This window comes from Aquarana catesbeiana, linkage group LG11 (genome assembly GCF_042186555.1).
Source record: "Aquarana catesbeiana isolate 2022-GZ linkage group LG11, ASM4218655v1, whole genome shotgun sequence".
In the NCBI taxonomy this organism is placed as follows: domain Eukaryota; kingdom Metazoa; phylum Chordata; class Amphibia; order Anura; family Ranidae; genus Aquarana; species Aquarana catesbeiana.
In genome coordinates this window covers 229398227-229422458 of record NC_133334.1, presented here as the reverse complement: position 1 = coordinate 229422458, position 24232 = coordinate 229398227, and the positions used below count along the sequence as shown (strand labels likewise).

Genomic DNA, 24232 nt, shown 5'->3' with positions numbered 1-24232 from the left:
AGAAAAAGGTGCCAATAATGACGCCGAAAACATGCGATTTTGCCACAATTTTACTTTGCTTAAAGAGATGCATTTTTCTTGCGCTAAAGGTACCGATAATGGCTGACAATAAATTCATATTCATTTAAATTCCTGATATTATGTCAAATATGATACATTTTTATATATAAAAAATATATTTAAAAAAAAAACAACTTTTCGGATTCGGCTAGGTGCATCCTAAATTTTCGGTTTCTGCAAAATTCCATTCAGTGCACCTCTAGTTTCTACTTTAGTAGTGGTATCATTCAAAGGCTTATGTTGCTTCGATATGCACTTTGTGATCTGTTTGTTCAGTATTTTTTAACACACTTCAATAATGTGTTTTTTTTTTTACTTGCAGGTTTACACAATAGAGTCTTCTTCTATGTCCAAGCAAGTTATGGAGAAGGTTTGTGTATATTCTGTATTATACACTACAATGGATACATTTACATTTTTTTGTTCAAAGAGCCTTGCATAAAAACAACAGAGTAATGTAAAGTGTGTTGCCCAGAGTATTTGTTTTCTAGAGCTGCTTGATGAAGAAAGTAATACCTTTTTATTGGCTAATTTAAAGAATATGTTACCTCAACATTTCATATCATAAAACTTCTGACTTGTCGCTGACATAACTGATGTGTATGTTTGTTTCGGATTGGTGACTCAGAAAGTAATAATGCCAGGCTTACATTGAGGGGAAAAAAGTATTTGACCCCTTGCTGATTTTGTACGTTTGCCCACTGACAAAGAAATGATCAGTCTATAATTTTAATGGTAGATTTATTTTAACAGTGAAAGACAGAATAACAAAATATCCAGAAAAGCGCATTTCAAAAAAGTTATAAATTGATTTGCATTTTAATGAGTGAAATAAGTATTTGACCCCTTCACAAAACATGACTTGGTGGCAAAACCCTTGTTGGCAATCACAGAGGTCAGACTTTTCTTGTAGTTGGCCACCAGGTTTGCACACATCTCAGGAGGCATTTTGTTCTACTCCTCTTTGGAGATCGTCTCCAAGTCATTAAGGTTTCAAGACTGATGTTTGGTAACTCGAACCTTCAGCTCCCTCCACATATTTTCTATGGGATTAAGGTCTGCAGACTGCCTAGGCCACTCCAGGACCTTAATGTGCTTCTTGAGCCACAACTTTGTTGCCTTGGCCCTTTGTTTTGGGTCATTGTCATGCTGGAATACCCATCAATGACCCATTTTCAATACCTTGGCTGAGGGAAGGAGGTTCTCACCCAGGAATTGAGGGCACATGGCCCCATCCATCGTCCCTTTGTTGCGGTGAAGTTGCCCTGTCCCTTTAGCACAAAGACACCCCCAAAGTATAATGTTTCCACCTCCATATTTGACAGGGGGCATGGTGTTCTTGGGGTCATAGGCAGTATTCCTCCTCCTCCAAACACGGCGAGTTGAGTTGATGCCAAAGAGCTTGATTTTGGTCTCATCCAATCACAACACTTTCACCCAGTTCTCTGAATCATTCAGATGTTCATTAGCAATCTTCAAATGGGCCAGTACATGTGCTTTCTTGAGCAAGGGGACCTTGCGAGCGCTGCAGGATTTCAGTCCTTCACCGCATAGTGTGTTACCAATTGTTTTCTTGGTGACTCTGGTCCCAGCTGCCTTGAGATCATTAACAAGATTCTCCCATGTAGTTCTGGGCTGATTCCTCACCGTTCTCGTGATCATTGAAACTCCACGAGGTGAGATCTTGCATGGAGCCCCAGACCAAGGGAGATTAACAGTAGTTTTGTGTTTCTTCCATTTGCAAATAATCGCACCAACTGTTGTCACTCTTTCACCAAGCTGCTTGGTGATGGTCTTGTAGCCCATTCCAGCCTTGTATTGGTCTACAATCTTGTCCCTGACATCCTTGGACAGCTCTTTGGTCTTGGCCATGGTGGAGAGATTGGAATCTGATTGCTTGCTTCTGTGGAAAGGTGTCTTTTATACTGGTAACAAGCTGAGATTAGGAGCACTCCCTTTAAGAGTGCTCCTAATCTCAGCCTGTTACCTTTTATAGAAGACACCTGGGAGCCAGAAATCTTGCTTGTTGATCAAATACTTATTTCATTAATTAAAATGAAAATCAATTTATAACTTTTTTGAAATGGCTTTTTCTGGATATTTTGTTGTTCTGTCTCTCACTGTTAAAATAAACCTACCATTAAAATTATAGACTGATCTTTTTTTGTTAGCGAGCAAACATGCAAAAATCAGCAGGGGCTCAAATACTTTTTTCCCTCACTGTAAAGTGGTTGTAAATGATGAAGGTTTTTGACCTTATTGCATTCTATGTACAGTTCTCCCCCAGCCCCCCCTTATACTTGAGCCTACTTCTCTCCATCCAGCGATATAGTATAATATGTTTATTATTTAAAAAAAAATAAAATAAGGGTTTACAATCACTTTAACAGGCGGGCAGCTAGTATTTTCATATGATCAGCAATGGAAGCTTCCATCTGACTTGCATATGACTCATACTTACAAACAGAGGCAGCGTGATGTCACGCTGGTCCTGGAAACTGCCGGGCGGCCATCTTGCTGCTCACCGCATGCTGCTACCTACTGTATGGCAGACCTGCTAGCAATCCCACATCACTGCATGGCCAGTTAACCCTTCCCTGTGCTATCCAAAACTTAAAAATAGTTTTTTGGCTGGAGTTACACTTAAAAAATGTACCTGTTCCAACTTACATGCAAAAATCTTGTTTGTAAACCGGGGACTGCCTGTATAGGGTTTATTTTAAAGGGACAGTACACAAAAGACTAGTAGTTCACTGATATGTGTATTCTGGTAAGTAGGACCACCTACTGGTGAAACGTCTTGTTATTACTGTGAGCTTTAATACTCAATTTGTAAGCATGTTCACTCAGCGGTGTCGGAGGATGAAAAGGTGGCTTCATACACACCTAAATATCACATCATACTTACTGTATATACAGATGTGTATACATACTGTATGCACTTCCCCTGTGTCTTTCTGGCATATCAAACAGTAATGGAGAGAAGAGGTGAGGAGCTGAATTTGACAGTGCCAGAGCTTCATAAACTGTAATGGCACATGTGCAAGGGAAGGAAGGGACCGATGTCCACAACACTTTTGCATATGTAATGAGGTGGCCAAACTTCTAGGTGGTGACAACATTGGATGATCAACCATTTGCATTGTGCCTGAATAGCATTGTTGGCTCAGGACAGGAAATTGTGTCAGAAACAAACAAAGGACCAGGTGCATGAATGTATCCAAGAAAAAGTATAAAAAATAAATAAACGATAAAAAATAATACTGATAAGTCAATGATAATGAATTTCGTTATTTTCTGGCCGCTGCTCTCAAACTCAAAAAGACCAGATGAGAGGAACAAATATTACCAACAAAAGGAGCGCAGTTCCAGTAAAATTAGATGTAAAAGTGACACACTTTAATTCCAAATTAGATTATTCATGTACTAGACACAATGTATCAAAGGCTATTCATGTACCTTACACAATGTGTCATAGGCAGTGTATCAAAGATCCAATGATAAACCCAGATAGGAATGTGCCCTCTCAACACTGACTCACGGCTTCCATAAGATCTGAGCAGAAAGGGATGGATCGTGATGGAAAGGGATGATGTTGGTAATCTCCATTGTAAAGGTCAGCTCCCAAACATTCCAGACAAAGCCGGATGCAGATGGTCTATCCCAAGCCCCGAGCTCACAGCAGGAAACAGCCTTGGGAGGTTCACTCAAAACCAGAACTCATTGGATGGATTAGAGTTGTGAAGTCCGGGCATTAGAAGGCAGCAGGGGCAGGGAGAGGGGCAGCGCTGCCGGGTCGGTGCATGAGCCGGCACCCACAACCACCAAACAGTCTCAAGCTGGTCACCGACCACAGGGCAGAGAGAGGAGAAAAGGGGAAGTGAATGGCGCCGGAGCTCAATCACAAGTGCACTACATGTTTTGGGGATTAACTCCTTTGTCAGGTCGTGTGATAAGAGCTGGATGGGACAGGAACTTAAATACAAATGTTAAGGGTGGGACAGACAAGTGGTCCCATAAAAATTGCCCTACATAAATATATTAGCAGAACTATAGTAGGTTTTCAAGAGTGACCATGCAAATAAACACACTTGGAAATGATGCTGATAATAATAAGCACATGATTAATAAAATTCACATGATGATTAAAATTATAAAAAACTAAATTGGCAAATGCTATATAAAAATATATATATATATATATATAAGAAGCAGTAATACCAAGTCATCGGAAAACAGTACAGACAAAAAAAAAGGAAAAGAAAGAGGGGGAAAACTTCAACAACAATAAGACAATAAATATATAAAGAAAAATAATGATATAAAAAATGATAAATAATGAAAAAATAATAATCAGAAAAAAATAGATAATAATTATATCTATAGATAGATAGATATATCTATATCTCTATCTCTGCTGTCAAACACATATAATAACTCAAGGGGAGGAGAGGTATCAAGGTTTCATTCCATACCAGTATGGGTATCGAGATCCTCATTTAAACCATGAGGGGGAAATTGTGTCCATATGAGGGAAAGGGCAAGATTGACAGGTAAATTCTAAAGAGTAGCTGAGAGTTTAAAAAATTAGAACATTTTCCGTGGACATGTTTAATAGGAAATTTGCCTAATATTGATGATCAGTTTTGCCTGGAGAGACACATTAATACAGAATGCTTCCTGAAAACTTACCCATAAACATAGTTATTATTTTCTATTCTTTAGCTTTTACTAACCAACCATCTCAAAGAGGCAATTCCAGTCTTACAGAAAGCACCAGAAGGCATTACTGCTGCTAATCTCGGGGACAAAAAGGTAACTTCTTAAATTTTTTTTTTTTTTTTGGTCTAATATCGAGTTTTTAATCATTAGTGTTACCTGACCATTGGATTCTTCATTTAGGTCTCTGCTTTGATTGGTGAGCCATTCTTTACCACCAGCCTCCTTCCATGGCACAATCTATACTTCTGGTATTCCCGCACTGCACTGTCAGACAACCTTGCTGAGGGCTGCACTGTGTTGCCCATGGCTGCTTCTCTTTATGTACTGGCTGTAGAATTCAAGGTAAGATGAGCAAACGGTGTGGGATATATGTGCCAAACATTCTCTGGCTTTGGTCTCAAAGGATAACTAAACCGAACACCAAAAATGTAATACATATTGCCACATACCAGTCCTTAGATGTATTGGATGCATTTGTTTTCACTTTCAACATGAGAACATTTTCAGAAAGTGTAAAAAAAAAACTGTGGATCTTGTTATTAAAGCGGAGTTCCAGGCTTTTTTTGTGTTTATTAAAAGTCAGCAGCTACAAAAAGTTTATCTGCTGACTTTTAATAAACGCTCACCTGTCCCACGGTCCAGCGATGTGGCCGCACGGAGCCTGGCTCCTCTCCCCCCTCCTCTCCGCAGCACCTCTATTGAAACTGTGGGCACCCGGCCATGACAGCTCGCGGCTTCACGGCCGGGCGCGCATGTGCGAGTCGTGCTGAGCTCTCCCAGTGGACAGGCACTCTTCTGGGAACTGTGACATGTCCCAGAAGATTGCCAAGAGGGAAGGGCCGCCTAGAGGGAGAGGAGGAGTTGCTTAAGCGGCCCATAGTCAGAAGCAGGAAGTGGAACAGGAAGTCCCACTCAAAACTAAGCACCCACTATCCCCCCCCCCCCCCCCCCCAAAAAGAAAACTACGTGCCCTGTGGTATGTAAGGGGGCGAAAAGTGCTTAAAGCTGAAGTTCCACTTTTGGGTGGAACTTCGCTTTAAGTACTGTGTTTTTTTTATTATTTGTGTTCTTGTAACATCCTGTTTGCTGAACAGGAAGCAAAAACAATCTTTCTTTACTACTCCCAATGTTGAAAAGCAAAGGCAGCAATGTTTCAATCTTTCTTTACTACCCCCAATGTTGATAAGCAAAGGCAGAAATGTTTCAAGTCCAGCATAGGTGACAAGCATGGCTCCCTCTATAGTTAACGTGGAGTAGTGAGCATAGCCACCCAGAGACAGGAATTTTGTTGTGTGCAAGATTACCAGGTAAAAATAAAGGAAAAAAAAGCTGCCTCTTTTCTAAGGGCTCCCTTAGTTTTAAACCAGTCTTAAATGGAATAAAAAACAGCTCCTGTTGTCCCTGTTTTGGATTGTGCAAGCTGTGCTGTCAGTCCTAGGACTGTAATGTAGAAGGAGGACACAGATACAAACATATTTAGGTGTCTGGGCCATGGACTGCATTTGAAATACCTTTTTACTTTGGAAGTTGAATGTGTTAAGTTGATATATTTCTTATTATTGGATAGTGAAGGTATACATAGTCCTCAAGGTCCCAACATATAGATGTATATAGAGTACCTGCTAAAGTTCCTGAGGAAGCGCAGTAGCGCGAAACTTGTAGAGCTACATCAACTTACACCAGGCCTACCTGGTTACTGGTAGTCGCAATATAGCGCCCATACCATGGATGTAGTTAGGGACGTTTGGTGTTGTAGTTGGTGAGACTAGTATAGTCTTGGTTAGCAGGCCACTGTGTGATTTTATATATGTTTTCTTTTTTTCTATGTTTTAGAATAATTTGTAATAAAATGTATAATTTTTTTAAGGCATTGTTACTGTCTGATGCCTATAAAGTCCATTATTCTGCCAAATCTGCATATAGCTGTATATATTATTGAGGGGGGTCATCGGTAAAGATACAAATAAATAACCAAATCTAAAAAACCCTGCTGTAGACTCTACCATAATTCCTGAAAAAATAAAATATATATCAACCTCCACAATACAACACTACCTGAATGACACATGTCGCAAAAACTTTATTTGGTATCATTTTTTTTAGAGCTTTAATAGTGGGGAGCAACCAGTACACATGTTGGATGCATACTGTAAATCTATATGGAACGCCAATCCCTAGAGTATCCTATACAGTTGTGCTCATAAGTTTACATACCCTGGCAGAATTTGATTTCTTGGCCATTTTTCAGAGACTATGAATGTTAACACAAAAACATTTCTTTCACTCATGGTTAGTGTTTGGCTGAAGCCATTTATTATCAATCAACTGTGTTTACTCTTTTTAAATCATAATGACAACAAAAACTACCCAAAATGACCCTGATCAAAAGTTTACATACCCATGTGATTTTGGCCTGATAACATGCACAAAGTTGACACAAAGGGGTTTGAATGGCTATTAACCAGTTCAATACAGGGCATTTTCACCCCCTTCCTTCCCAGACCAATCTTTAGTTTTCAGCGCTGTCGCACTTTAAACGACAATTGCACGGTCGTGCGACGTTGTACCCAAAACAAATTGATGTCCTTTTTTTCCCCACAGATAGAACTTTCTTTTGGTGGTATTTGATCACCTCTGCGGTTTTTATTTTTTGCGCTATAAACAAAAGAAGAGCGACAATTTTGAAAAAAACACAATGTTTTTTACTTTTTGCTATAATAAATATCCCAATTTAAAAAAAAAAAACAATTTTTTTCCTCAGTTTCGGCCGTATTCTTCTACATATTTTTGGTAAAAAAAATCGCAGTAAGCGTATATTGATTGGTTTGCGCAAAAGTTATAGTGTCTATAAAATACGGGATAGATTTATGGCATTTTTTAAAAAAAAATTTTTTTTTTACTAGTAATAGCGGCAATCAGCGAATTTTTTTTTTTTTTTTCGTGACTGCAACATTATGGCGGACACATCGGACACTTTTGACACATTTTTGGGGCCATTCACATTTATACAGCGATCAATGCTATAAAATTGCATTGATTACTGTGTAAATGTGACAGGCAGTGAAGGGGGTTAACCACTAGGGGGCGGGGAGGGGTTAAATGTGTTTCCTAGGGAATGCTTCTAACTGTAGGGGGAGGGGACGCACAAGGAGAGGAGACCGATCAGTGTCCCGCTGTTCTGGGAACACAGATCGCTCTCCTCTGAACTGACAGGACGTGGATCTGTGTGTTTACACACAGATCCACGTTTACACACACAGATCCACGTTTACACACACAGATCCATGTTTACACACACAGATCCACGATCCGGCCCGGTTAACGGGCAATCGCGGGTGCCCGGCGGACATCGCGGCCGCCGGGCATACGCACCGGGTCCAGAGCAACGCGGTCCAGAGCAACGCGGCGGGCGCGCCCCCTAGGCGGCCGGGAACCCGAGGCCGTCATATGACGTCCACCTAGGATGGGAGATCCCATCTGTGAACGTCATTTGACTATAGGCGGGTAGGCAAGTGGTTAAAGGTAACCATCCTCACCTGTGATCTGTTTGCTTGTAATTAGTGTGTGTGTATAAAAGGTCAGTGAATTTCTGGACTCCTGACAGACCCTTGCATCTTTCATCGAGTGCTGCACTGACATTTCTGGATGCTCAGTCACAGGGAAAGCAAAAGAATTGTCAAAGGATCTGCGGGAAAAGGTAGTTGAACTGTATAAAACAGGAAAGGGATATAAAAAGATATCCAAGGAATTTAGAATGCCAATCAGCAGTGTTCAAACTCTAATCAAGAAGTGGAAAATGAGGGGTTCTGTTGAAACCAAACCACGGTCAGGTAGACCAACTAAAATTTCAGCCACAACTGCCAGGAAAATTGTTCGAGATGCAAAGAAAAACCCACAAATAACTTCAGGTGAAATACAGGACTCTCTGACAACATGTGGTGTGGCTGTTTCAAGATGCACAATAAGGAGGCACTTGAAGAAAGATGGGCCGCATGGTCAAGTCGCCAGAAGAAAGCCATTACTACGTAAATGCCACAAAGTATCCTGCTTACAATACGCCAAACAGCACAGAGACAAGCCTCAAACCATCTGGCACAAAGTCATTTGGAGTGATAAGACCAAAATTGAGCTTTTTGGCCAGAACCATAAAAACTACATTTGGAGAGGAGTCAACAAGGCCTATGTTGATAGGTACACCATTCCTACTGTGAAACACAGAGGTGGATCGCTGATGTTTTGGGGATGTGTGAGCTACAAAGGCACAGGAAATTTGGTCAAAATTGATGGCAAGATGAAGGCAGTATGTTATCAAAAAATACTGGAGGAACGTTTGCATTCATCAGCCAGGAAACTGCGCATGGGGCGTACTTGGACATTCCAACATGACAATGATCCAAATCACAAGGCCAAGTGGACCTGTCATTGGCTACAGCAGAATAAAGTGAAGGTTCTGGAGTGGCCATCTCAGTCTCCTGACCTCAATATCATTGAGCCACTCTGGGGAGATCTCAAATGTGCAGTTCATGCAAGACAGCCCAAGAATTTACAGGAACTGGAGGCTTTTTGCCAAGAGGAATGGGCAGCTTTACCATCTGAGAAGATAAAGAGCCTCATCCACAAATACCACAAAAGACTTCAAGCTGTCATTGATGTTATAGGGGGCAATACACGATAATAAGAACTGGGGTGTGTAAACTTTTGATCAGGGTCATTTGGGTAGTTTCTGTTGTGATTATGATTTAAAGCAGTGGTCATCAACCCTGTCCTCAGGGCCCACTAACAGGCCAGGTTTGCAAGATAACTGAAATACATCACGGGTGATATAATTTGCAGCTCAGTGATTGCAGTATTGTAGTCTACATCTCCCCAAAGTAATACATAAAACCTGGCCTGTTGGTGGGCCCTGAGGACAGGGTTGATGACCACTGAGTAAACAGTGGATTGATAATAAATGGCTTCAGCCAAACACTAACCATGAGTGAAAAAAGTTTTTTTGTGTTGTCATCCATATTCTCTGAAAAGTGGCCAAGAAATCATAAATTCTGCCAGGGTATTTAAACTTATGAGCACAACTGTAAGAGCTTTTACAGTTAAGTAACTACTTGCCAGTTTACAGCCCTATACATTTGGTAGGACTTTCACAGTTTTGCTATGTATACGCGATCGGACATTCCGGCGACAAAACCGTGGATTTTTTTCCGACGGATGTTGGCTCAAACTTGCCTTGCATACACACGGTCACACAAATGTTGTCGGAAAATCCGAACGTCAAGAACGCGGTGACGTACAACACGTACGACGAGCCAAGAAAAATTAAGTTCAATAGCCAGTGCGGCTCTTCTGCTTGATTCCAAGCATGCGTGGACTTTTTTGCGTCGGAATTGTGTACACACGCTCGGAATTTCTGACAACAAGTCTTGTCGAAAAATTTGAGAACCTGCTCTCAAACAGTTGTTGTCGGAAATTCCGACAGCAAATGTCTGATGGAGCATGCACACGGTCGGAATTTCCGACAACAAGCTCACATCGAACATTTGTTGACGGAAAATCCTATCGTGTGTACGGCCCTTTTACATGTATTGCACATATGATTAATATCTCTTATGCTGTGATGAAATATCGGAGGGCATCTTTTGGTGATTTTAGGATTTTTTGTTTGTCTATGATTTAGAATGGTATCTAATAAAGGTTTTGTGACATGCAACATTCAGGTGAAGTGTTGTATTGTGGAGGTTGATATATAATTTCTTTTTTTTTTTTTTCAAGAATTATGTAGAGGAGGTATAGTCTAAACCAGGATTTTTTAGATTTGGTTATTAATAGCAAAGTTACAACAGTAGTTTGTGTATTATAACTCTTAAAGCGGTAGTATGGTAAACTTTCTTTAAAAAAAAAATAAAAAAAAAAAAACATGGGCCCCGGGTGTTATAAGCCATAATGTGCTAGTATGCACTGCATACTAACACATTATGGCATACTAGAGCTGCACGATTAATTATTTAAAAAAATCGCAATCTCGATTTAACCCCCCTAATAATCTTAATTCGTCGGCATTTACATGAAAAAAAAAATGTTTATCAACATTACTCAGCGCTGAGAGTTGACTATAAACAATGTATCATTTGGTTCTTTAGATCAAAGGGATGAACTTTGGTCTGTAAATGAGCTCAGTTTAACCACTTAAAGACAAAGCCTTTTCTGACATTTGTTGTCCAAGTTAAAATCATTATTTTTTTGCTAGAAAATTACTTGGAACCTCCAAACATTATATATACTTTTTTTTTTTTTTTTTTTTAGCAGAGCAGGGGTAGGCAACATTGGCCCTCCAGCTGTGGTGAAACTACAAGACCCTGACAATCACAGGCATGACTCTTAGAGGCAGAGGCATGATGGGCTTTGTAGTTTCACCACAGCTGGATTGCTGAGGCTGCCCTAGAGAATAAAATGGCGGTTGTTACAATATTTTATGTCAAGCTGTATTCACACAGCGGTCTTTTAAACGCAACTTTGTGGGAAAAAATAAATTTCAATAAAATAAAAACGAAACGGTAAAGTTATCTCAATTGTTTTGTAGAATGTGAAAGATAATGTTACACCGCAAGAATCATGATCTTTATTCTAAGCAAAAAAATCAGGATTCTCTTTTTAGCCAGAATCGTGCAGCATACTTACCTGAGAAGGAAGCCTTCCAGTGGTGCGCTTTCACAGCTGACAGGGCTTCCATCTTCACCCGGTCTTCCTTCTGGGTTTGCGGGCTGTGGCCGCTTGAATGGCTGGCTGAGTCACGATGACATCATTCCTGCCCACGCCTGCAGGAGTTCAACCATGGCACAGAGCTCTGAAGGGATGGCACTTTAACTTTTTATAGGACATTTATGTCCAGAATGAAATAAAATTATTATTTTATTGTATACGGTAATGTGTTGGGTTTTGATGTCCTGCAGTTATGTATTATATAAAAGAAATAAAATACAAATATATAAACATTTCTGCTGAGCATAAGGTTAATATTTAATCTTCACAGTGAGGGTTAGGTGTTGCAAGTAAAATTAATTATTACCTGCTTTGCTATAAACATTGCTTGCTATTAAAAATATATGAAATTGACTTCCAGCTTAGTACTTCTGTGAAGAGGAAATTCACCTTAACCTAACATTTGGGTGGAGGATGATTTAAGGAAAATTCACTATTAAAAAATAAGCTCCTTCCCGACTCAGGCTTTAAGCCCCTCCTCACGATACAACCTATTTTGCATTTTTTACTGAGTTATTAGGAGTGAGTCTCTTGGCAAATGGCCAATGTATTTTTCTGCTGAATGGTATTTTCAAATGTAATCATTTTTTTTTTAACTTCATTAAACTATAGTCACTGGGAGGATTAGTCAGCTTTCTGTATTCTCAGTATTTTCTGTTAGCTTTGTATTTCTTTTTTGGTACTTTCTGAAAATCCTTAGGCCCCTTCCACACTGGGTGGGCTCTGTTGGAGTCCACCTGCTCATTGGGGAATCTGTCCGCTGATCCCCACTGAGCAGGTGGATGGCTGGTCCTTGTCCGCTCTGCTTATGCAGAGTGGATACAGACACAGCCACCTCTTTTATGGGCGGTCAGATGTAAACAGATCGCCTCTCCATTTACACCCAGCTGTCAGCCAATCCAATCTGCCAGACGGACGATGAATGGATTCCCATCCATCTGTTTTTAGAATATAAGATCGGATCAGATGTTGGCAGGTGTCAATGGACACATGTCCATTGACACCCGCCGCTCCATGGGGGAAATTGGAGGGTCCGATCCAGGGCTGAAACAACGAAACGATTATTAAATTAATCGATTACCATTTTCATAATCGATTAATCGGCCAGTAACATAACAGGGTTAAAAAAACTAAAATGAGCCCTTTATAATACAAAAAGAGCAGATTATTCGCTACTGTAACTATGCTTTTTTTCATCCGCTGCATATTTGGAAACGGTCAGGGACTTTTTTTTTTTTAACACAAAACGGTACTTTTTTGGTTAAATATACTTCAATGGAGAAGCTGCAGAAAAACATGTAATGCGTTTTTGCAGCAATCTGTGTTTCTTTCTCGAACATCACGGGACACAGAGCCACAGTAATTACTGATGGGTTATATAGGTATCACTGGTGATTGGACACTGGCACACCCTATCGGGAAGTTCAACCCCCTATATAATCCCTCCCCCTTGCAGGGATACCTCAGTTTTTACGCCAGTGTCTTAGGTGATGGACGTGTAAAGATGTCCTGTGCTGAGCTCCAAGATCCTATACTGGGGCAAGCCAGGCGAACCGGATCCATTCAAAGTGTCTTTTCATGGCCGAATTGAATGGTACCCGGGCCTCGTGTCCGAAGAAACGAGGTTTTACCCGTAATGCTTCTCTTTTTAGAGAGCTGGACCCCGCAGATCAGAAAATGGCTTTAAACTTCCTAATTTCTGGCGAGGTGCTTTACGGTCCCAGAACTGTTGGATCCCCCTACTGATGGGGGCCCCAGTCTCTGACGGTTTTTTCAAACGGAGCCCACCGTGAGAGGTGAAGATTGGGTCTGTGTAAACAGCACCCTGCGGCTGGATAAGGTAAGAGGAGATTCCACAGAATTTTTGAGTTCTAGTGGCTTTTCTCCTTTAAGGTAAATGCATGCTATGCCTATTGTGACCACCGGGGGCTGCCAAGAGCACAAACCTATACATGCTGACTCTGTCTCAGGTGTTGTAATCGCTGTTTATGTCCCAGCGTCTCAAGCAGGCTGCAAGCAGGTAAGGTGGAAAGGGGGATTTCTCATGTTTGAATGTTCCCCACAGGGGTCTAGAAAGTGGTTATACCACCCGGGCTCTGCGGCCTAATGGCCACCATCTCTCAAGATAGCCGTTCAGGCAGATCTTGTTACCAGCCTTCCCCCCCCCCCCCATCCCCAGCCTTTCTCCGGAAGCATGACAGGAGGGTCGGCAGCGTGGGAAGCGCTCGTTTTTTTCAAAACTCGAGGGGGGGGGCGGTAGAGGAGGGGGCGGGATGTCGGCACAGAGTGCTTAGACTCCCACTCAGGCCAGCTGCAGGCTATTAAAGGCACTCTGTACAGGTGCACTCAGCCTTCTGGGAGACACAGAGCTGACGGTCGCATGTAAGGTGGGACACAGGCATTCTCCTAGGCAGCATTTACTGAAGTAACACCAGACTGAGCATTGGGTAGCAAGGCTTTTAGCCAGACTACATCGCTCAGCGGGCAGTGTTCATTTGTATACCTCACACCTTGTTGCTTTGCACTATGGGTAGAAGAGGTTCAAGCACCCCAGGAACCAGAGACACTAGGGGATCTCGTTCAGGTTCTGAGGGCCCCCTGTCGGCAGCATCCTCCCCCCCTAAAGATGGGCCAGGGACGGCTAGCCAGGGAGAGCCATCGGGGTCAGGGGCTACACCTGCTTCTGGCACTTCAGCCCCTGTATATATTACACAAGAGGTTTTTTCCTCAACCATTAATGGTCTAGAGGAAAGATTAATGGCCTTGATTACGTCTTCACTCAGTGGAAGAAAACGCACTAGGCTTTCCTCTGTTCCCCAAGACCCTCAGACAGAGGAGCTCTGGGATAAAGGAGATGAATCCCTTTCAGAGGATCGGGATGGGACAGATGATTCCTCTTCGGAGGATTCAGGTGGAGAGGGACCCTCTGCGACTTCCCAAGAAGAGAAAGTCTTAGTGCAGATCCTCACTGGATTGGTCCGCTCCACATTTAAGTTGCCCATACCTGAAACTGCTAAAGAATCCTCTTCTGCTTTGGGGTCACTGAAACCTTTCCAAGCAGCACATGCTTTTCCTGTTCATACTTTACTTGAAAAGCTTATTTATTCTGAGTGGGATCACCCAGACAAACGTTTTTTTCCGCCGAGAAAGTTTTCAACACTTTATCCGATGGAAGAAAAGTTTATTAAAATGTGGGGAATACCGGCTATTGATGCCGCCATTTCCTCCGTAAATAATAGCCTGACTTGTCCTGTAGACAATGCTCAGATGCTCAGGGATCCTGTAGATAAAAGGATGGAATCCCTATTTAAGGATGTTTTCTCCTTAGCAGGATCAGTGGCCCAACCTGCAGTAGCAGCGATTGGAGTCTGTCAATACTTAAGAGACCATGTTAAGCAGGTCATCAAAGTATTACCTGAACAGCAGGCCCAGGGGTTTGCTAACCTTCCAGCGGCCTTATGCTTTGTGGTTGACGCCATTAGAGATTCTATCGTGCAAACCTCCCGTCTTTCACTGGGGTTGGTGCATATACGTAGAATCCTATGGTTGAAAAATTGGTCAGCCGAAGCACCATGTAAGAAGCTACTGGCTGGGTTTCCATTTCGTGGTGCAAGGTTGTTTGGAGAGGACTTGGATAACTATATCAAGAGAATCTCTTGTGGGAAAAGCACTCTCTTACCTGTCAAGAAGAAGAGTAAGCGTCCCTCTTTCAAACGGACTCTTTCCCCAGTGCCGGGGGCTTCAGCCTCCAGGCAGTCTCGACGGCCGCCTCCATCGGGGTCCAGAGACAAGAGTCAACCCCAGGGACAAAAGAAGTCCTGGGAAAAGAAGCCTACTAGGCAAAACACTAAGACCTCTGCATGAGGGGGCGCCCCCGCTCACTCGAGTGGGGGGAAGACTGCGACAGTTCTCAGAGCTCTGGCACGAGGACTTCCAGGACAGATGGGTAGTCTCCACGGTAACCTTAGGGTGCAATCTGGAGTTTCAGGAATTCCCTTCTCCTCGGTTCCTCAGATCAAATGTTCCCAGAGACCCAGAGAAGAAGCAGTCGTTCCTTCTAGCGTTAGAGCGACTTTTGTCGCAGGAGGTCATTATGATAGTTCCCGCAAAGGACCAGGGATTGGGCTTCTATTCCAACCTTTTTACGGTCCAAAAGCCAAATGGGGGTGTCAGGCCCATTTTGGACTTAAGGGATCTGAACCGATTCCTAAGGATTCAATCCTTCCGCATGGAATCAATTTGAACAGTAGTTCCCACCCTGCAGGGAGGAGAATTTCTGGCATCAATAGACATCAGAGATGCATATCTGCATGTGCCCATTTTTCCTGCTCATCAGAAGTTTCTGCGCTTCGAGGTAGGAGGGCGCCATTTCCAGTTTGTGGCTCTGCCTTTCGGGATAGCCACTGCACCTCGAGTGTTCATAAAGATCTTGGCTCCTCCTCTGGCCAGATTAAGGGCTCAGGGTATAGCTGTCATAGCATACCTAGACGACCTGCTCTTGATAGACCGGTCGGTAGCCTCTTTGAATGGAAACTTGAGGACCACAGTCAGGTATCTAGAACACCTGGGTTGGATCCTCAACTTAGAAAAGTCTTTCCTAAAACCAGTAAGAAGACTGGAGTATTTAGGTCTGATTATAGATACAAGCCAGGAGAAAATATTTCTACCCCAGGCAAAGATCACTGCTTTGAGAGAGCTGATTCTGACAGTAAGGACCAAGAAGGGTCCCTCAGTCCGCCTTTGTATGAGGCTACTAGGGAAGATGGTGTCTTCATTCAAAGCAGTTCCCTATGCTCAGTTTCACTCAAGAATGCTGCAACACAGTATTCTGTCGACCCGGAACAAGAAGGTTCAGGCATTAGACTTTCCGATGCACCTGTCGCATGCGGTGCGTCAGAGCCTCAATTGGTGGCTCATACCCGAAAACCTGCAGAAGGGGAAATCCTTTCTACCGGTTACCTGGACGGTGGTAACAACAGATGCCAGTCTGTCAGGTTGGGGAGCAGTTCTGGAACAGGCTGCGGTCCAGGGGGTATGGTCCAAAACAGAGAGGACCTTACCCATCAACATTCTGGAGATCCGGGCAATACATCTAGCTCTAAAAGCCTGGACTATCAGGCTACAGGGTTGTCCGGTCAGGATCCAGTCCGACAATGCCACAGCAGTGGCTTATGTCAATCATCAGGGAGGCACCCGGAGCAGAGCTGCTCAAAAAGAGGTGAACCAGATCTTAGTCTGGGCAGAGATGCATGTGCCATGCATATCGGCAGTTTTCATCCCGGGAATAGAAAATTGGCAGGCGGACTATCTAAGTCGCCAGCAGTTACTTCCAGGGGAATGGTCTCTGCATCCCGACGTCTTTTGGGCCATATGCCAAAGATGGGGGGTTCCAGATGTAGATCTCTTTGCATCCCGATTCAACAAAAAGATAGACAGATTTGTGGCAAGGACAAAAGATCCTCTTGCATGCGGGACGGATGCGTTGGTGATTCCGTGGCATCGGTTCTCACTGATTTACGCATTCCCGCCTATTCTGCTACTACCACGACTCCTTCGCAGGATCAGGCAGGAAAGGAAGTCGGTACTTCTGGTGGCCCCCGCTTGGCCCAGAAGGACTTGGTATGCAGAAATAGTAAGGATGACGGTAGGTTCCCCGTGGACACTACCGGAACGCCCAGACCTGTTATCTCAAGGTCCAGTGTTCCATCCTGCCTTACAAATGCTAAATTTGACGGTTTGGCTATTGAGACCCACGTTCTGAAGAGTCGTGGGCTCTCAGGTCCTGTCATATCTACCTTGATTAATGCAAGGAAGCCAGCTTCCAGGATGATTTATCATAGAGTCTGGAAGGCTTATATAACCTGGTGTGAATCCAGAGGTTGGCATCCCAGGAAATATGTCATAGGTAGAATCCTTGATTTTCTACAGATGGGATTAGAGATGAAGCTGGCCTTGAGTACCATCAAGGGCCAGGTCTCTGCTTTATCAGTATTATTTCAGCGGCCACTTGCTTCGCATTCTTTGGTCCGAAACTTTATGCAGGGGGTGATGCGTCTTAATCCTCCGGTTAAAGCGCCCCTAAACCCCTGGGACTTGAATTTGGTCCTGGCTGTGTTACAGAAACGGCCTTTTGAACCAATAAGTCAGATTCCTTTGGTCTTGTTGACAAGGAAATTAATTTTTCTGGTGGCCATCTCTTCTGCTAGAAGAGTATCAGAATTAGCAGCTCTTTCCTGTAAGGAGCCTTATTTGATTATACACAAGGATAGAGTGGTACTACGCCCTCATCCTAGTTTTTTACCGAAGGTGGTTTCTGATTTTCATTTAAACCAAGACATTGTTCTACCTTCCTTTTTTCCAGATCCCTGTTCTCCGGAAGAGAGATCTCTACATTCGTTGGATGTAGTAAGAGCAGTTAAGGCCTATCTAGGGGCAACTACTCAGATCCGCAAGACGGATGTTTTGTTTGTGCTGCCAGAGGGTCCCAATAGAGGACAGGCAGCGTCAAAAGCTACCATTTCTAAATGGATTCGACAGTTGATCATTCAAGCTTACGGTTTGAAACAGAAGATTCCTCCGTTTCAGATCAGGGCACATTCCACAAGGGCTATTGGTGCTTCTTGGGCAGTGCATCACCGGGCCTCTATGGCTCAAATCTGCAAGGCCGCAACCTGGTCTTCAGTTCATACATTCACCAGATTCTATCAGGTGGATGTGAGAAGGCATGAGGATATCGCCTTTGGGCGTAGTGTGCTGCAGGCAGCGGTACAGGGTCCTCAGGTCTGATTGCACCCTACTTGGTCGTGGTTCCCCCCCCTCAGGTAGCATTGCTCTGGGACATCCCATCAGTAATTACTGTGGCTCTGTGTCGCGTGATGTTCGAGAAAGAAAATAGGATTTTTTAAAACAGCTTACCTGTAAAATCCTTTTCTTTCGAAGGACATCACGGGACACAGAGGTCCCGCCCCTCTTCTAATACACTATATTGCTTGGCTACAAAACTGAGGTATCCCTGCAAGGGGGAGGGATTATATAGGGGGTTGAACTTCCTGATAGGGTGTGCCAGTGTCCAATCACCAGTGATACCTATATAACCCATCAGTAATTACTGTGGCTCTGTGTCCCGTGATGTCCTTCGAAAGAAAAGGATTTTACAGGTAAGCTGTTTTAAAAAATCCTATTTTTTTATCTGCCCAACAACAAATTGTCCAAAAAAAATGCGAAATCATGTGCGCAAAAAATCAAAACACACAGCAAAAAGCACTGCAGAAACAGATCAAAAGCAAATTGCATAGGTGTGTACTGAGCATTATGCTGGCCACATGGATCAATTTTCGGACGAAAAATCTTTGTACATTCGCTGAATGAAAGAATTTTTAATTTCATGAAATTTTCACTTGTTTTTAACAGTCTGTTTTTAAAACGAATGTAACTTCTGAACGAAAACCACATACACTGTCTGAAAATTCCTTTGACCAAGAAGTTTTCTATTATTTCCAAATTTTCCCATCAGTGTGGTTGAAAATGAATGTCGATTTGACCCCACTAACAATTAGAAAATTGAACGAACGTTCTTAAAATGACATTTTTTTTGAAGGAAGATTATTGTTTTTGTTTTATGAAAATAAAAAAATTGATCTCTGAGTCTAATGATATTTACCAGAGTCACCCTTTAATATACTGTTAGAGGATATATACTGTATATACTATCTCTCCTCTAACAGTATATATTCAGTATATCTCCTCTAATAGTATATACAGTGTATCTCTTCTATCTGTTATTCTGAGACTGGATTAGAGATTTTGCTCCCTAACCATATAGTTGGTTATTTACATTTACTACTGCATAGAGATATTTAAGAATAAATTACCTTTTTTTAAACTTTACATATTAACTAAATTATACACCACACTTTTTTTTAAAGGTTATTAACCAATTAATCGATTAATCTAAATAATAATCGGCCAACTAATCAATTATGAAAATAATCATTAGTTGCAGCCCTAGTCCGATCGGGTCCACCTGAAAAACTGACAGGTGGATTAGATCGGTCCAATAGTGTGAAAGGGGCCTTATGGAACAAAAAAAAAAAAAAAAAACAAGCTCCACCTTATCCTAATTTTCTAGTGAAGGATGACTAGGGAAACAAGTAAATTTGATGCTAGAGGCCGGAGAATTCTCTAAAGGCACCACCTCCCCTAAATATATTCAAAAATTACCAAGAAACAAAATTCGGAGTTTTGAGATGCAAAAAATCAAATCAAATTGATATTGCAAATTTCATAATTTTATTTAAACAAGCATGGTTAAAAAGAGAATGGCATTTGAAACCAGAGCATGGAAAGTAATGCGGTCACAATATAAAAGTTGGTTGCCTCTACATGTTTCACCACAGTCGTGGCTTCTTCTGGAGCTTTGTCACTGAAAGAAAACAATAAATTTAGAATTTTAATAAATCCAAATAAAAAGGAAAAAGACACTAGTACACACACAGACCCCCAAAGGATCTATCACATTTACAATTCATATATTCACATAATTACAATAATATATAGATCGTCTGATGGATGCACTCTCACCCCAAAAGTGATCAATGTTCCAAATGGTCTTCAGGGCCCACCAAGAGGTCCAATGAGGTGTCAGTAGCCCTACATTCACACCTGCAAAGGCATATAGTAGAATAAACTTGGTACACCACTCTTATTATCACTTAAGCCAACCATTTTAGCCATACTATAGTTCAACTTTGACCTACCCTGTTGTTATAAGAAGTCAAGGAATGCACAGGTCGATAATTATATCACTCCCAAAACGTATACTTCATATACTTATGGTAAGTTTTAAGGGGACTGTGCCATCTAAAAAAAACACACGATTCATCACAGAATTTTCTCATAAATCTAAGATTTTTCTAGATGGGTATAACAATAAATTTGGCAAGTTCCTCTCACCTAAACACTTCCTTCATTGAAGATAACCGTATTCATTTCCTTAGTATCAATATGATACCATTGAATCAGGGAAGATCAATGTTGATTAATATATCCCAAGGGAGTATCCCCTATAGAAGAAATGATAGGTTAGTGTCAAAGACCATGGCTATGTTCAACAATAAGCTGGAATCAGGTTGCCACAATCTTACACAAAATCGACTTACTTTTCACCTTGGGAAAAAAATCCTGCAGGTACCATACAGAGCGATCGACCACAACAACATCGCCTCCAACCTGAGGGTCTTAAGTATCCACTTAATCCGGCGGCATCTGACGTCACCGCCGGGATATGAACGCACTTTGGCTGGTCCCAAATCCCAACAGCTGTCTCCCATCAATAAAGAGACACGGAAACACTCGTGGCGGCATGCGCGAACCCACAACGGCCATTTTGGAAACTCCGTTTTCCCTTACTCTATTACTTTCTCCCCTTCGCTCGCGGATATGTTCCGCGCATGTGCGAACCCGCCGCGACCTTTTTGGAAACTACATTTTCCCTTACTTTGGTTCCCGCACATGATCCATCTGACCGGGACCACATTACAACATCGCCTAGTATTTGAACCCACACAGCGCCGTTCCTAAAACTAGAGAGGGGAAGAGGAGCCATAGTGAGAATACCCACAGAGACCTCCCACTAATCAAACATCCAACAGATGTCAAAACAGCCCTTTAGTGGCAGCAGCATGGGGATTCATTTGTAATTAATTAAACAACCCGCACTCTAACCAAATCTAATTTTTAAGCCCGGGTTCACACCTATGCGAATTAGATGTGCGTTTGCGCACATCTAATTCGCATAGCAGGAGAATGTGACTGGCTCCCTATGGAGCCGGTTCACATATCTCCGGGGCGGCTGCGGTGCGCACTGCACAAAAATGCTGTGCATCTTTGGCTGCATTTCAGGGCCGAATTCAGGCATAGAATCGGCCCTGATTCATCCCTGAAACGGTGAACAGGGACGCACAGCGCTCCTGTGCGGTCCGCAGCGAATTATGGTGTGAACCCGGGCTAAAGGGGCAGGACAATCATAAATAAAACAAAAAAATATATAGAACAGCAACAAAGTGGATATAATCCAGGGATTGGTATCAAAACCCAGGCGAACAAGCTAATTACCAAAGAGGAAGAACAGAGTGAGAGAGGGAGAAACACCAAGGACGCCATCCAAAAACAAGGCCACATACCTAAAGTGGGGTCCCAAGCATCCGGGATGGTGCCCCGGGCGCTCATATGACCACCTATTCCCCGGGCCGAACCCAGGCCCCAGGCCATAAAGGGACACCAAGGACCCAAACCACGTCAGGAGTCACTCCATCAGAAAAACTTCACAAAAATAATTTAATAAATTTGTGCATTAGAAATGCAGATTAACCATTGCCTAAGCCCCTTAATTCATAGGTATAAGAGTAGTGGGTGGCAAAGGAGATAGAAAACCAAAGCACCTTAGGGCGACAAATCATCCCAAGGTCATGGTTAAACCTATAAAAACGGCTTAAAACTTAACGCATCGTTTAGCCCTGGATGTTTGATGGCAGGCAGATTGAAAATCCATTTTGTTTCTCGCTGTAGAAGCAATTTGTCTACATCACCCCCTCTCTCATTTAGGGGGATGTATTCCAAGGCAAAACAAAAATCTTTCTAGCATCAAATTGGTGGTAAAGCCCCATGTGGCAACAGATAGGACTCTCAAATTTCTATGCATTTACCAATCCAACATGATCCCTAATTCTATGGAAGAATGGCCTCTTGGTCTTTCCAACGTAGAACATACCACATTGGCATTCCATATAATACACGATGCCTAGCAATTGGCAAAGTGAGGTCTATACATTCTGCCATTGGGCAACAAAATTTCCTGCGCCTCCAAAATGTATTGACAGAAGTTACATTTGCCACATTTGTCAGTACCACAACCTTTGGGAAATCTTTTCTTCCTGGAATGTACATGGTGACTATGGACTAGTTTGTCTCATAAGGATTCAGATCTCCTAAATGTAATTTCTGGGTATTCTTTTATATGTTTGGCAACTTTTTCATCCGTCCTGAAAAGGTACCAGAACTTGCTTATTATTTTCCAAACCTTACTTTGCTGCCAGAATAATGTGTAATTAATCTTGCATTACTATCCTCTGTCCTCAATCTTGATCCATGTATTAGGGAGTTTCTATCTTGTCTGTTGGCCCGCTGGTAGGCTCTCTTCAATAGATTTTTACTGTACCCTCTCTTTTTGAGACGTTGTTGTAATGCTTTAGACTCCCTCACAAAATCTTCCTGTTTAGAGCAGTTGCGTTTTGGACTCAAATATTGAGTATATGGTATACTTGATACCAAGGGTACCGGGTGGGAACTATTCCTATTAAGAATAGTGTTACCTGATGATGGTTTTCTGTAGAGGGTGGAGCCCAAACTCCCATCCTCATTCTTGTAAATCTCAATATCCCAAAAATTTACAGTCTTCAAGGCTTCCAAGAAGCACATCAAACTTCAAAGACCCCAACCAAATAAAGAGAACACCAATAAATCTCTTCCACATGGATATATTGTTCAAATATTCCTACAAATCCTCTCTGGAGAATAAGTCACGCTCCCCCCCCCAGGTACAGGTTGGCATACGATGGGGCACAACGAGTCCCCATTGCAACCCCCTGCAGCTGGAGGTAGTGGGAGCGGCTGAACATAAAAACATTGTTCACTAGAATACATCGCAAGCATGCGAGAATGAATCGATTATAGGGACCTGCTTTTGTATCACGCTTCGACAAGAAGGTCTCTACAACCCGCACCCCTCAATCATGGGGAATTGAGTTGTAGAGAGCCTCCACATCGAGGGCTACCAACCAAGCTCCCTCTGGCATATCGATGCCATCCAAGGCTTGGATGAGGTCGCTAGTGTGCTGAATATGGGAGGTGAGCGCTTTAACATGTGGTCTCAAGTAATCGTCAATTAATTGGCTAGTGGGTTCAGTTAGACTTCCATTTCCCAATACTATTGGCCTCCCTGAAGGTTTTATTAGGCTTTTATGAATTTTTGGTAACTCGTAAAAAGTGGGCGTTTTGGGAGTTCTAACATCAAGAAATTCAAGTGTTTTTTTTTTTTTGTCAATAGTGCCTTTTGAAAAAGCCTCATTAATAAGGCCTCTAAATTTGTTAGTCATTCTTTCCAAATAGATCTCAGGTATAACCTTCTATACCATTCTTGGTTGTCCAGTTTGTCCAAAACCATTTGTTCATACTGGGCAACCTCCATTACGATGATGTTTCCACATTTTGTCTGAAGGCTTTATAACTAAATGGGAATGGTTTCTTAATTCATCCAAGGATGACTAGGGAAAGTTTGCCACAAAAAAAAAATATTTATATATCCTTGCCAGCACTGCAAAGATCTATTGCTGTAAAGCTATTTCTTTCATATAATTTATTCTACTGCTGCAGCTACTTGTTTTGAGTATTTGTCGTGGCCACATTCAGGGAATTTTATAAACTGTGTTTAAGACACGCAGTACAATTCCAACATGCCTCCACACGACAAATGTCGCTGCAGGTGAAAGAATCGTATATCTGTTGTAGGCGCAGAAGGCGCAGTGGGGCGCTCTGACCCCATTGCAACTGTGCTTCCTCTCGCAGCTGCCGTTGTCACATAGTCTTGTATCTGAGAGGGTGGAGTATGATGAAGTCAACAGAATCCTTAACAAATGGTGAC

At 42.3% G+C, this 24232-nt stretch overlaps 1 protein-coding gene across 1 annotated transcript in view; it reads left to right on the top strand.

Moving 5' to 3' along the window:
• The window catches only part of PRMT7 (protein arginine methyltransferase 7), a 102169-nt gene that overhangs the window by 34226 nt on the left and 43711 nt on the right, over positions 1-24232 (top strand). Inside the window, exons 12-14 of the mRNA XM_073605460.1 lie at positions 383-430; positions 4786-4875; positions 4963-5124. Of these exons, the coding sequence (XP_073461561.1) occupies positions 383-430; positions 4786-4875; positions 4963-5124 (300 nt within the window). The remainder of the gene's footprint in view (positions 1-382; positions 431-4785; positions 4876-4962; positions 5125-24232) is intronic.